Source organism: Lipotes vexillifer, unplaced genomic scaffold (assembly GCF_000442215.2).
Source record: "Lipotes vexillifer unplaced genomic scaffold, Lipotes_vexillifer_v1.1 scaffold182, whole genome shotgun sequence".
Lineage (NCBI taxonomy): Eukaryota > Metazoa > Chordata > Mammalia > Artiodactyla > Lipotidae > Lipotes > Lipotes vexillifer.
The window spans coordinates 3,852,936-3,866,168 of NW_006798798.1; the positions used below are offsets into that span (position 1 = coordinate 3,852,936).

Here is a 13,233-nt window from a genome sequence, read left to right on the forward strand (position 1 = left end):
CTCTTTCCGTTTATTATTCTGATGATGTCTATTCTGAACAGTGTGAGGTGATACCTCATTATGGTTTTGATTCGCATTTCTCTAATAATTAACGACACTGAGCATCTTTTCCTGTGCTTTTTGGCCATCTGTATGTCTTCTTTGGAGAAAGCCCTGGTTTCTTTTATGACCTAGTCATACACTATCCCTTCTGCCATATTGTATTCAAAGAAATGAGTCACTAAGTTGAGCCCACACTCTTGGGGCAGGTAATTAAGCTCCAGCTTGTGGAGGGAGGACTATCAAAGAATTGGTGGGCATGTTTAAAACCCTTCACAATGGCAATACCATAATTTAGAACATACAGAGAGATCCTCCTTTCCTAAATATGTTGAGTAGCTCTTCATCCCAAGGGGCTGAGGCTGTAGGGTCTTGTCCACAGGGCAGACATCCAATAAACACTTACCAAACTGAACAAGAAAACAGTTGGCCAGGGGTCATTCCCTGGTGGTCCAGTGGTTAGGACTCTGCGCTTTCACTGCCGAGGGCTCGGGTCCGATCCCTGGTCGGGAAGCTAAGATCCCACAAGCCACTTGGTGCAGCCAAAAAAAGAATAAAGTTGGTCATTACTAGAACCTTGCTGCCAGTTCTGCTAGGTGCTTGCTATCCTTGTTCATCTGTCCTAGACACACATTAATTACATTTATTAATTAAAAATTAATTCATGAAAACTAAAGAAACAAAAATTCAGTTCCTTATTTGCACCAGCCTATTACAAGTACTCCATGGCCACATGTGGCCAGTGGCTGGCATACTGAACAGTACATAGAGAGAACATTTCAGAAAGTCCTGCTGGAATGCTGAGCTAGAGAGAAAACCTTTGGATTGTTGCCTTATTTCAGTGGAAGCTCAGTCATGAAACCTTCATAGTCTCCTGTAAGTTTTCCCCTGATGGTAAATACGTGGTCTCAGGCTTAGATGTGGACCGTGGAATCTGTATAACAGACGCGGAAGACACCACCACCGTGTCCCACATCAAAGGTGAGTTTGCGTGGGTTCCCTGCTCTATTCTGTCTGTGGTAAGAGCCACTTGTCACTTGGCAGACAGTGACTTTCGATTGCTTTATTTGGTGAACCTGCAATGCTATGAATCATATCGTTAAAGATGGGACATTGACTGATAAATGCACAGGCAGTTAAAACTAAGACTGCTTAAGGATTTTCCGTTCAGTCTCGTGCTTGTAATAAATGAAGCAACCTCACGTGGACATTTAAAGCCCGATTCTTTATTGAGTGGAGTCCCAGCCTTCTTAACATGTTGATCTGTAATTTTTAAATATAAAAATAATTATCACAATGATTATTAATAATGCACGTAAAGTATTTATTGTCGTGTTTTACAATGCTGATGATTTGCAATGTTATTATTATTAATTGTCATGTAGAAAGAAACAAATTCAGACAATTAGAAAAAGAACAGAATGGCATCTACTGAAAAATAATCATCGTATGTCAATTTCCCAGTTGTAATCCTATATAATGATTATGCAAGATGTTATCACTGGGGGAAACTGGGTGATGGGATCTCTCTGTATTATTCCTTACAACTGCATGTAAGTTAACAGTTATCTCAAAAGAAAAAGTTAAAAAAATACATAATCATTGTAAGAAAAAAAATTAGTAAGTGTGTAAAGTAAAAAGCGCAAGGCTGCTGTACCTGTTTGGACTCCTCCCTGGAGGTACGTATTATTCACAGTGCATTGCTGGGTGGCCTTTGTGTGTGTGTGTGTGTGTGTGTGTGTGTGTGTGTGTGTGTGTTTGCACACACACACTATTACTTCCCACATGCATTTAATGTATTTTTATCAACATGGAACCGTGATAGGTGCGCTGCCCCACAGCTTGCATCCTTCCTTAATGTATCACCGCACACTCTACCTCTCCTCACGCTCGGAGTTCTAGCTGCACACCACGCCCCTCCATGCTCTGTCCCCACGCCGGACCTTGGCACGTGCTGTTCCTTTTGCCTAGAGCACTCTTCCTTTCCTGCTTCCCTCGATAACTTCTAGGTTCCTTCCTCGACCTCTCGGGGCTGGGCCAGGCTTCCTTCTGCTGGCTTGGAGCCATGGCATATGCTGCAGATCGTTGCCTGCTCAAGGGTGTCTCCCCATCCACTTGGGAGCTCTGCAGGGGCAGCGGCAGGGGCGGGGGGCAGTGCTCCTTCTCCAAAGCCTGATTCACAGCAGGCGCTTTGTGTGAGTGCAGAGTCCCTTGTGAAAACCAGAGTTGCATCTCTGTAATATTGCCGCTGTCTAGGGGAGCAGGGTGAGCCTCTGCGTCCCTTGGAGACTGTGGCCCAGAGTATGGAACGCACGGTAACGAGTCACTTTCCTTGTGCCTCAGATCATCACAGGATGTCGGTCACAGCATGCTGCTTTGACCCAGACAGCCAGAAGGTGGCTTCCGTCTCACTGGACAGGAGCATCAAGATCTGGGATGTGACATCCCAGGCCACGCTGCTCACCATCACCAAGTGAGGAGGCCCTGGGAGGCCGGGCAGCATCCTGCAGCGGGGAGGTGGGTGGGAGTCCCCCTTCACGCCCTCCTGGATTCGGCCTGTGCCCCTTTGGCTCCCCAGCTGGTGTCAATGTGGGGCATCTCCAACTATGGTCCACTGGTGCTGTGAGGAGGCTGGTGATGGAGAAAGGGAAGGGGACAGACAGGCAGGGGGAAACCACTAGCTGTGGCCCCTGGGCTGGGACGGCCCTCAGATGCATTCATTTCAGTGTGAGCCAACAGTGGTAAGCATTGTGCAGTGTCCCGCTCCCACCCCAAAATGTGGATTTCCAGCATCCCATGTAAAATGGGAAGATCTGATAATCCAGGGCCTGCAAGAGTCACTTTGTCTGTGGCCACCGGCACCAGGTGGGTGGCCAGCCCTCTCCAGCGGGCCTTGGAGTCAGGATCCCAGAATGTGCATATGCCCTATCACCCTGCCCGCTCAGCTCAGTTACAAGCCCGGCCGGCCTGGACCAGGCTTTCCCCTGGGGGTCTGGCCCGGTGTTAAGAGATTGCAGGTTCTCATCCTGCGTGACCTTGGACCTTAGTTTCCTCACCTGCAAACTGAGCCCAGGTGAGGTCTGCATGAGATAACACACAAAGGTCCTTAGCACAGGCTGCATGGTGGGCGCTCAGCACGGGCTCTGTTACCAAGGGTGACTCCCGTGGACACCAGGGTCGGGAGGGGCCGTAGAACACCTGCCCTGCTCCTTAGACCTACTCCGTGGTGGCAGTGAGGAGGGTGACGCAGCAGAGGTGGCCACAGCTCCAGCTGTGGGTGTCACAGCCCACTCCACTTTGTTTCCCCAAGGAGGGTGGAAAGGTAGCTAAGGAAAATGTCTATTGGTATATTGGATTGACCCACATCTGTGAATTTTCTGGAAATGTAGCTTTTAGCAAGAAAACATAGAGACAAGGATTCTCAGGGCTACAGGACAAGGCTGGCTTCATGGCATGAACCTCTGAAGTTACACAGGGCTCCACACACAGAAAGGCTTACACTTGATTTAATGCTCTGCCGTTGATATCTTGAAATTCTTCATTTTTGAACAAGGGACCTCGAATTTTTTATTTTAAAAATATGTAATTTACTTTTTGAAAATATAAAGCATGCAACACAGTACAAAATTTAAAAGGTACAAAAGGATATATAGTGAAAAATCTCTCTCTTACCTGTCTCGTAACCATTGTTTCCCCAGAAGCCATCACTTTTCCCCCTTCTTTCCTGCCTGCTGGCTGCCTTCCTTAACAGCTTTATTGAGATATAATTCATACACATCATACAACTCACCCATTTCCAGTGTACAGTTCAGTGGTTTGGGGGATATTACATTATTATTTTTTAAATTGTGGTAAAATATAGAATTTTAAACTTATTTCACTGACATTACATTTACAATATTGTGCAACCACCACCACTTTCTATTTCCAAAACCCTTTTGTCACCCAAACAGAAACCCGGTACCCATTAATAATAATTCCCCACTCCCCCCAACCCTAGCCCCTAGTAACCTCTATTCTACTTTCTGCCTTATGAATTTTCTTATACTAGAAATTTCATATGAATGGAATCATACATTATTTGTCCTTTTGAGTCTGGCTTATTTCATCTAACATAATGTTTTGTTTTGTTTTTTAACATCTTTATTGGAGTATAATTGCTTTACAATGGTGTGTTAGTTTCTGCTTTATACCAAAGTGAATCAGCTATACATATACGTATATCCCCATATCTCTTCCCTCTTGCATCTTCCTCCCTCCCACTCTCCCTATTCCCACCCCTCTAGGTGATGACAAAGCACCGAGCTGATCTCCCTGTGCTATGCGGCTGCTTCCCACTAGCTGTTTATTTTAACATTTGGTAGTGTATATATGTCCATGCCACTCTCTCTGTCCCAGCTTACCCTTCCCTCTCCCTATGTCCTCAAGCCCATTCTCTAGTAGGTCTGCGTCTTTATTCCTGTCTTGCCCCTAGGTTCTTCATGCCCTTTTTGTTTTTAGATTCCATATATATGTGTTAGCATACGGTATTTGTTTTTCTCTTTCTGACTTACTTTACTCTGTATGACAGACTCTAGGTCCATTATGGACACTTAGGTTGCTTCCATGTCCTGGCTATTGTAAATAGAGCTTCAATGAACATTGTGGTACATGACTCTTTTTGAATTATAGTTTTCTCAGGGTATATGCCCAGTAGTGGGATTGCTGGGTCGTACCGTAGTTTTATTTTTAGTTTTTTAAGGAACCTCCATACTGTTCTCCATAGCGGCTGTATCAATTTACATTCCCACCCGCAGTGCAAGAGGGTTCCCTTTTCTCCACACCCTCTCCAGCATTTATTGTTTGTAGATTTTTTGATGATGGCCATTCTGACTGGTGTGAGATGATATCTCATTGTAGTTTTGATTTGCATTTCTCTAATGATTAATGATGTTGAGCATTCTTTCATGTGTTTATAGGCAATCTATATATCTTCTTTGGAGACATGTCTATTTAGGTCTTCTGCCTATTTTTGGATTGGGCTGTTTGTTTTTTTGATATTGAGCTGCAGGAACTGCTTATAAATTTTGGAGATTAATCCTTTGTCAGTTGCTTCATTTGCAACTAATTTTCTCCCATTCTGAGGGTTGTCTTTTCACCTTGTTTATGGTTTCCTTTGCTGTGCAAAAGCTTTTACGTTTCATTAGGTCCCATTTGTTTATTTTGTTTTTATCTCCATTACTCTAGGAGATGGGTCAAGAAGGATCTTGCTGTGATTTATGTCATAGAGTGTTCTGCCTATGTTTTCCTCTAAGAGTTTGATAGTTTCTGGCCTTACATTTAGGTCTTTAATCCATTTTGAGCTTATTTTTGTGTATGGTGTTAGGGAGTGATCTAATCTCATACTTTTACATGTACCTATCCAATTTTCCCAGCACCACTTATTGAAGAGGCTGTCCTTTCTCCACTGTATATTCCTGCCACCTTTATCAAAGATAAGGTGACCATATGTGCATGGGTTTATCTCTGGGCTTTCTATCCTATTCCATTGATCTATCTTTCTGTTTTTGTGCCAGTACCATACTGTCTTGATTACTGTAGCTTTGTAGTATAGTCTGAAGTCAGGCAGCCTGATTCCTCCAGCTCCATTTTTTGTTCTCAAGATTGCTTTGGCTATTCGGGGTCTTTTGTGTTTCCATACAAATTGTGAAATTTTTTGTTCTAGTTCTGTGAAAAATGCCAGTGGTAGTTTGATAGGGATTGCATTGAATCTATAGATTGCTTTGGGTAGTAGAGTCATTTTCACAATGTTGATTCTTCCAATCCAAGAACATGGTATATCTCTCCATCTGTTTGTATCATCTTTAATTTCTTTCATCAGTGTCTTATAATTTTCTGCATACAGGTCTTTTGTCTCCTTAGGTAGGTTTATTCCTAGATATTTTATTCTTTTTGTTGCAATGGTAAATGGGAGTGTTTTCTTGATTTCACTTTCAGATTTTTCATCATTAGTATATAGGAATGCCAGAGATTTCTGTGCATTAATTTTGTATCCTGCTACTTTACCAAATTCATTGATTAGCTCTAGTAGTTTTCTGGTAGCATCTTTAGGATTCTCTATGTATAGTATCATGTCATCTGCAAACAGTGACAGCTTTACTTCTTCTTTTCCGATTTGGATTCCTTTTATTTCTTTTTCTTCTCTGATTGCTGTGGCTAAAACTTCCAAAACAATGTTGAATAAGAGTGGTGAGAGTGGGCAACCTTGTCTTGTTCCTGATCTTAGTGGAAATGCTTTCAGGTTTTCACCATTGAGGATGTTGGCTGTGGGTTTGAACCTACTTTCTGGAGGGTTTTCATCTTAAATCAGTGTTGAATTTTGTCGAAAGCTTTTTCTGCATCTGTTGAGATGATCATATGGTTTTTATTCTTCAATTTGTTAATGTAGTGTATCACATTGATTGATTTGTGTATATTGAAGAATCCTTGTATTCCTGGGATAAACCCCACTTGATCATAGTGTATGATCCTTTTAATGTGCTGTTGGATTCTGTTTGCTAGTATTTTGTTGAGGATTTTTGCATCTATGTTCATCAGTGATATTGGCCTGTAGTTTTCTTTCTCTGTGACATCTTTGTCTGTTTTTGGTATCAGGGTGATGGTGGCTAACATAATGTTTTTAAGGTTTATATATGTTATAGCCTGTATTAGAATTTCATTCCTTTTTATGACTGAACAATATTCCATTGCATGTATATACCACATTTTGTTTATTTATCTGTTGAGGAACACAAGTTGCTTCTGTCTTTTAGCTATTGTGAATAATGCTTCAATGAACACTGGTGTACAAATATCTGTTCAATTACCTGCTTTCAATTCTTTTGGCTATATATCTAGAAGAGGAATTTCTGGATCATGTGGTAATATTATGTAAAGCTTTTTGAGAAACTGGCACCTTGCATTTTAATCTTGCACTGGGCCCTGCAAATTATATAGCTGGTCTTACTAGAGAAGTTTGAAAATTCATAATCTCAACTGATTTTGAAGCTTGCAAGGAATAAACACAAGTACTTTGTTATAATTTTTTTGCATCAGTTGTCAAACGTAATTTAGAAAACTCATGAGGAGAAGGAAAATCTACGGTATTTACCCATACTTTTGCTTACCATGTTCTATTTTCTGATATTCCAAGTTTCCTTCTTTCACCGTTTTCTTTCTGTTTAGAAAAATTTCCTTTAGCTATTCTTTTAGGGTAGGTCTGAGGGAAACAAATTCTCTTTGTTTTCCTTCATCTGAAAATATCTTGATTCCTCCTTCAATCCTGAAGGGTATTTTTTTGCTGGATATAGAAATCTGTGCTGACAGTTCTTTTCTCTCCTCATTTGAAAACTGTCATATCACTTTTTTCTGACCGCCATGGTTTCTGATGAAGAATCCACTGCCATTCAAATAGTTTTTCCCCTATAAGTAAGGTGTCATTTCTCTTTCATTGCTTTCAAGATTCTTTTCTTTTTCTCTACTTTTCAAAAGTTTAATTACAATGTGTCTGTGTGTAGATTTCTTTGGGTTTATCCTACTTGGGCTTCACTCTGCTTTTTGAATCTGTCCTTTGCCAAACTTGGTAAAATTCTAGACAATTTGTTTGATTATTTTTTCAGCTCTATGTTATTTCTCCTTTTCTTCTGAGATGTTGATTACCCAAATGTTAGGTATTTTGTTACAGTCTCACAGGTTTCTGAGGCTCTGGGTTTTTTCAGTCTATTTTTTGGATTGGTTAATTTATATTGTCTGTCTTCATATTTACTGATTATTTCCTCTATCTTCTCCATTGAGGATTTTTGTTGCTGTTGTTGTTTTTGTTATTGTATTTTCAGTTCTAAAATTTCCATTTGGTCATTCTTTATACCTTCTATTTCTTTGCTGAGGCTTTCAATCTTTTTGTTTATTTCAAGCACGATTATAATTGTCCATCAAAGCATTTTTGTGATGGCAGCTTAAAAATCCTTGTCAGATAATTCTAACATCTGTGTCATCTCAGTATTGGCATCTGTTGACTCTCTTTCCCATTCATGTTGAGATTTTCCTGGCTCTTAGTATGATGAGTGAATTTCAGTTGCATCCTGGGCATTTTGAGTATTGCATTACGAGACTCTAAGTCTTACTTAAATCTTCTGTTTTAGCAGTCTACCTCATTAGAGCCTGGCAAGGGTGGCAGTCTAGACTCAAGACTTTGCTGACAGTGGTGGGGATGGGATTGCAGTTTTTCCCAAGATTTTTGACTGGAATAAGGCAGGCATTGTGTAAAGGTTTTCTGTCTTACTAGGCTATCCCTTTGGCTAGGGAGAACAGGCTTTTCTTGGGAGTTTTTTATCCAGTCCTTATTGTTTTGGGGGTTGCAGGCTTTCCCGATACCCAGTCCAGGATATAAGAAACAAAAAGAAAACTACAGGGACTCAACAGCATGCCATCCTTGGGTCCCAAGATCCTTAGCTGGTCTGCCTTCTCTTCTCCACCTTTTGCAGTCTTCTGTTTGCTTTATAAATGCCCAGGGTTATTAGCTGTACTTATTTTTTTTTTAATAAATTTATTTATTTTATTTATTTATTTTTGGCTGCATTGGGTCTTCATTGCTGCATGCGGGCTTCCTCTAGTTGCGGAGAGTGGGGGCTACTCTTTGTTGCAGTGCATGGGCTTCTCATTGCGGTGGCTTCTCTTGTTGCCGAGCCGGGCTCTAGGCACATGGACTTCAGTAGTTGTGGCACGCGGGCTCAGTAGTTGTGGCACGCGGGCTCAGTAGTTGTGGCACACAGGCTGAGTTGCTCTGCGGGGTTGCTCTGAGGCATGTGGGATCTTCCCGGACCAGGGCTCGAACCTGTGTGCCCTGCATTGGCAGGTGGATTCTTAACCACTGTGCCACCAGGGAAGCCCCTGTTAGCTGTACTTAACAGGAGGAAAGGGGAGCAGTACATTGACTCCATCTTGTCCAGAACCTTTTCCCTAAACTTTTGCACTAAGTAAAATGGTCTTTTATGTTATGTGGAGTTTATCTGAAATGAGAGCCGCATCCTGGAAAAGAGAGAGAGCCTTGGTTTAAACCTCAGCGACAGTCTCTGGATTCAGAGGAGGGCTTGTTATTCACCTCCAGTATATGCTGGGATGGTTCTTGCCCCACCAGGCACTGGGATTTGGACATTTTAAGCCTGGACACCCCTGGGAAGCCGACATTTCTTCTCCTTTGATCCTACTCAGTTTGTGAGCTTCAAAGAACTAAAAGAGTCTAAAACTCTGACTTGAGCTCTAGAAAACAGTTTTGTTCAAACTTTTCTTCATTTAGATGAATTGATATTATAATCCAGGCTACTCAGAGATGTTCAATTATGTTTATAAGTTTGCTTGGAAACTCTATTTGTAACAGGAGATGACAGTCACAGGGAAAATACTTTGAAGATCATAAGAAAACAAAGAAAAGCAAAATTCTGACAATTCTTTTCTTTCAAAAAATAAGACATTTAAAAATTGAGAATGGGGCTTCCCTGGTGGCGCAGTGGTTGAGAGTCTGCCTGCCGATGCAGGGCACACGGGTTCATGCCCCGGTCCGGGAAGATCCCACATGCCGCGGAGCGACTGGGCCCGTGAGCCGTGGCCGCTGAGCCTGTGCGTCCAGAGCCTGTGCTCCGCAACGGGAGAGGCCACGATAGTGAGAGGCCCACGTACCACAAAAAAACACAAAAAAGGAATGAGGTCACAGGGTATCAGCTCCAATGCCCCCTCCACTCACCTCCCCTTTAGTGTGTCCTCGGATGGTCCAAGAGTGATGTACTAATGTGTGCACCCTTCCATATATGTTTCAGAGCACACACCAATGCAATCTCAAACTGCTGTTTTACCTTCAGTGGCCATTTCCTGTGTACAAGCTCTTGGGATAAAACCTTAAAAATATGGAACATCCATACAGGGGAGTTTCGAAACCGTGGAGCCTGTGTGACTCTGATGCAGGGTCATGAAGGTTCTGTGAGCTCCTGCCACTTTGCCAGAGACAGTGAGTAATTAAATGTTGAAGGATTCCACACCCGTGGGAGTGCTGGGGTAGAGTTCCTCACGTTCCATTCATGTGGACTTTCCTTAGTGTAAATAGGTGATTTCCAATGATGCCAGTGGTGAGGGTGGATTTTTTTCCCGCAAGAACAGAAAAGCCAAGAGGGAGATTCATATGCACAAGTTTGCAAATGATGGAAACTCAGTTTGATATAGCTTAAGCAACAAGATAAATCTGTTAACTTTTTTTTTTCAAATCTATTTTTTTTATTGTTTTTTTTCTTTTTAACATCTTTATTGGAGTATAATTGCTTTACAGTGGTGTGTTTGTTTCTACTGTATAACAAAGTGAATCAGCTATACATATACACATATCCCCATATCCCCTCCCTCTTGCGTCTCCCTCCTACCCTCCCTATCCCACCCCTCTAGGTGGTCATAAAGCACCAAGCTGATCTCCCTGTGCTATGCGGCTGCTTCTCACTAGCTATCTATTTTACATTTGGTAGTGTATATATGTCCATGCCACTCTCTCACTTCATCCAGGAGCTGGTCACCCTTCAGGAGGGCTGTGTCCAGACAGACAATGCTCTCAGGAAGCCAACCCTTCTGCTCTATCCTTCAGCTCAGCTTCTCTCTTGTATTGACCTTTCTCCTCAAGGAGGCAAAGATGGCCTCTGGTGGTCCAGGCCAACAAAGGTTCTGGCCACTGGCAATCCTAGAGAAAGAGAAAACCTCTTTCTGGTGGTGCCCGCACAAGTCCCAGGGAAGACTCGCATTGGCTCAGCTGGGGACACATGCCCATCTCTGAACCAGCCCCTTAGCACGGGATGAAAGGCTCTGATTGGCCATGCCTGTGGGACTTGCCCATCCTTAGAGCTGGAGGTCAGAGTCGGTACCCTCTGAACCAGAGGCACTGAGAATATGTGAGGGGTGTTTCCGCATGGGACATTGGAGAGCTGTTTCCAGATGAAGGGGCCTGGATGTGACCAGGAGCAATGCCAGGAAGCAGCCAGGGGCAGCTGGCCCCAGTGAGAGCTGTGACTGCTCCCAACACCCAGGAGCCAAATGTTATGGCTATACTCCGCAGTCCTCGTGGGGAGTGGGGCTTGCTGTGTGTGTCAAGGGGAGTACCCAGCCAATACGCACATAGTCAGGGCCTGGCTTGAGAAACGTTTCCCTCTTCAGAAGCAGCCTCTGTGTAAGTCAGAGCCCGCTGCGAGGTGCCCCACCAGCTTCTGTCCTTGGCATTATAGGTTTCAGAGTTGCATACAGTCAGTCAATCATCACTATTTGTGGATTCTGTGTTTGTGAATTTACCTACTGGGTAAAATTTATTTGTAAGCCTAAAATCAATACTCATGGCACTTTTGCAGCCACCCATAGATACATGCAGAGTGGCAAGAAGCTTGCCATGTGCACACGGTCCCAGCTGAGGCTGAACAAGGTGACCCTCCGCCTTCCCCTTTCAGTTCTCTTATCATAAGGTGTCCTTGCTGTGATCTATTTAGTCCCACTTTTTTGCATTTTGTGCTCTTTGTTGATGATTTTGCTGTTTAAAGGGGCCCCCCAGCATAGGGCTGAAGTGCTGTCTAGTATCCTAACTGCAAGAAGCCTGTGATGTGCCTTACAGGGACAACACATGTTAGATACGCCTCGTTCAGACATGAGTTATAATGCTGATGGCCACGAAATCAATGTTAATAAATAAGCAATATGTATCAACTAAGGTGTCGTTAAACAGAAACAGACAGAAAACAAGGTTATGTACTGATGGGTTAATGAAAATGTTGTAACCAGAGGCTCACAGGAACCTAACCCTGCATTTCCCCTAAGACCAATCATCACTCATTGAGTGTGATGACTTTGTAGAACGCAACTACCATGAATATCGAGCGTCAACTGTAATTGATTGGGGGTTGTTGAGTCACAGCCGGAAGGGGTTTGAGTGTCCTCAGAGTGAGCCACGGTGGCACCTCACAGATGCATCCGTGGCCTGCTTTGGCCTCACCAGAGGAGGAAACAGTTGGTTGAGGAAGGTGACCCCGTGAGACTCTTTCATTTTGTGTTCCAGCCTCTTTTCTTGTGTCTGGAGGGTTCGACAAGACTGTGGCTATTTGGGATGTAGGAGAAGGCTACCGGAAGCTCTCCTTGAAGGTACCGATGCCAGCATCAGATAGAAGATCTGAGCTTCATTCTTCATTTCATGCTGGGTGCTGGGTGCTGGGGATACAACAGTGAGACAGACCTAAATGTTCGCAATGGAGCTGACACCTCTGTGGGCAAGGTCAGACAAGAAACCAACGAACAAATCCTCAATAGTGATGAGCGACACAGAGTAGCCACAACAGGGTGCTATGATAGAAACAGACTCCAGGGACTAATCCACAGTGGGAGGGCCTCTTGGAGAAGGTGGCATTTGAGCTGAGAACTGGATGGCAAAGAAAGACTGGATGAGTGAGGATCTTGGGGAAGGGCGTTCCAGGAAGAGGGAGCAGCAAATGCAAAAACTCCGAGGAGGGTCAGTGTCTACGAACAGCAGAAATTACTGTGCAAAAGGTTGAATGCCATCCTGAGGCATGCATAGAAAGCTGTGGGGCTTCAGAATGGTGGGTGTCAATGGTGGGTGAGTACTTTTGGCTGCAGGTTAGAGGAGACTCCACTTAAAGTGGCTGTATGGTAAGGAGATGGATTGTGCAACACAACGAGAACCCAAAGGTTAGGCAGTCCCTGGACTGGCTACTTCAGTGCCTCTGTTCCGGGTGCCCCCACCCCAAGACTTCTGCGCACCCCTTGATCTTGTGATCTCACGGCCGCCTTTGGCTGTGAATGCTTGCATTGATGACTCTTGGTTTCTCTATTTCCTGTGACCCAAATGTGGACTGTGTCCCCTTGATCACCATAACATTCAGTATCCCAAAGCTGTTCTCTCTGTGGGTGTGGAGAGGCAAGGGGAGTTTACATCATAGCACGTGAATGGCTTAAAACTGAATGTTGTGGTTAAAAGTCCCTTTGTGTTCCCATCAGGCCATTCTATCCTCCCTTCTCCTCTCCTGTCCTCTCTCTATTCTTCCACCCTCCGATTCCTTTCCTTTTGTTATGCACAGCAGTTTAACCTCACTGTTGCTTCCTTCACTCGTACCACGCCTCACCATTCACCTCTTTCCATTAGGGGAAGGC

General features: G+C 43.6%; 1 protein-coding gene across 1 annotated transcript in view; it reads left to right on the top strand.

Moving 5' to 3' along the window:
* Positions 1 to 13,233, top strand: part of WDR88 (WD repeat domain 88) — a 38,427-nt gene that overhangs the window by 21,132 nt on the left and 4,062 nt on the right. Inside the window, exons 5-8 of the mRNA XM_007471090.1 lie at positions 882 to 1,020; positions 2,383 to 2,512; positions 9,870 to 10,057; positions 12,128 to 12,210. Of these exons, the coding sequence (XP_007471152.1) occupies positions 882 to 1,020; positions 2,383 to 2,512; positions 9,870 to 10,057; positions 12,128 to 12,210 (540 nt within the window). The remainder of the gene's footprint in view (positions 1 to 881; positions 1,021 to 2,382; positions 2,513 to 9,869; positions 10,058 to 12,127; positions 12,211 to 13,233) is intronic.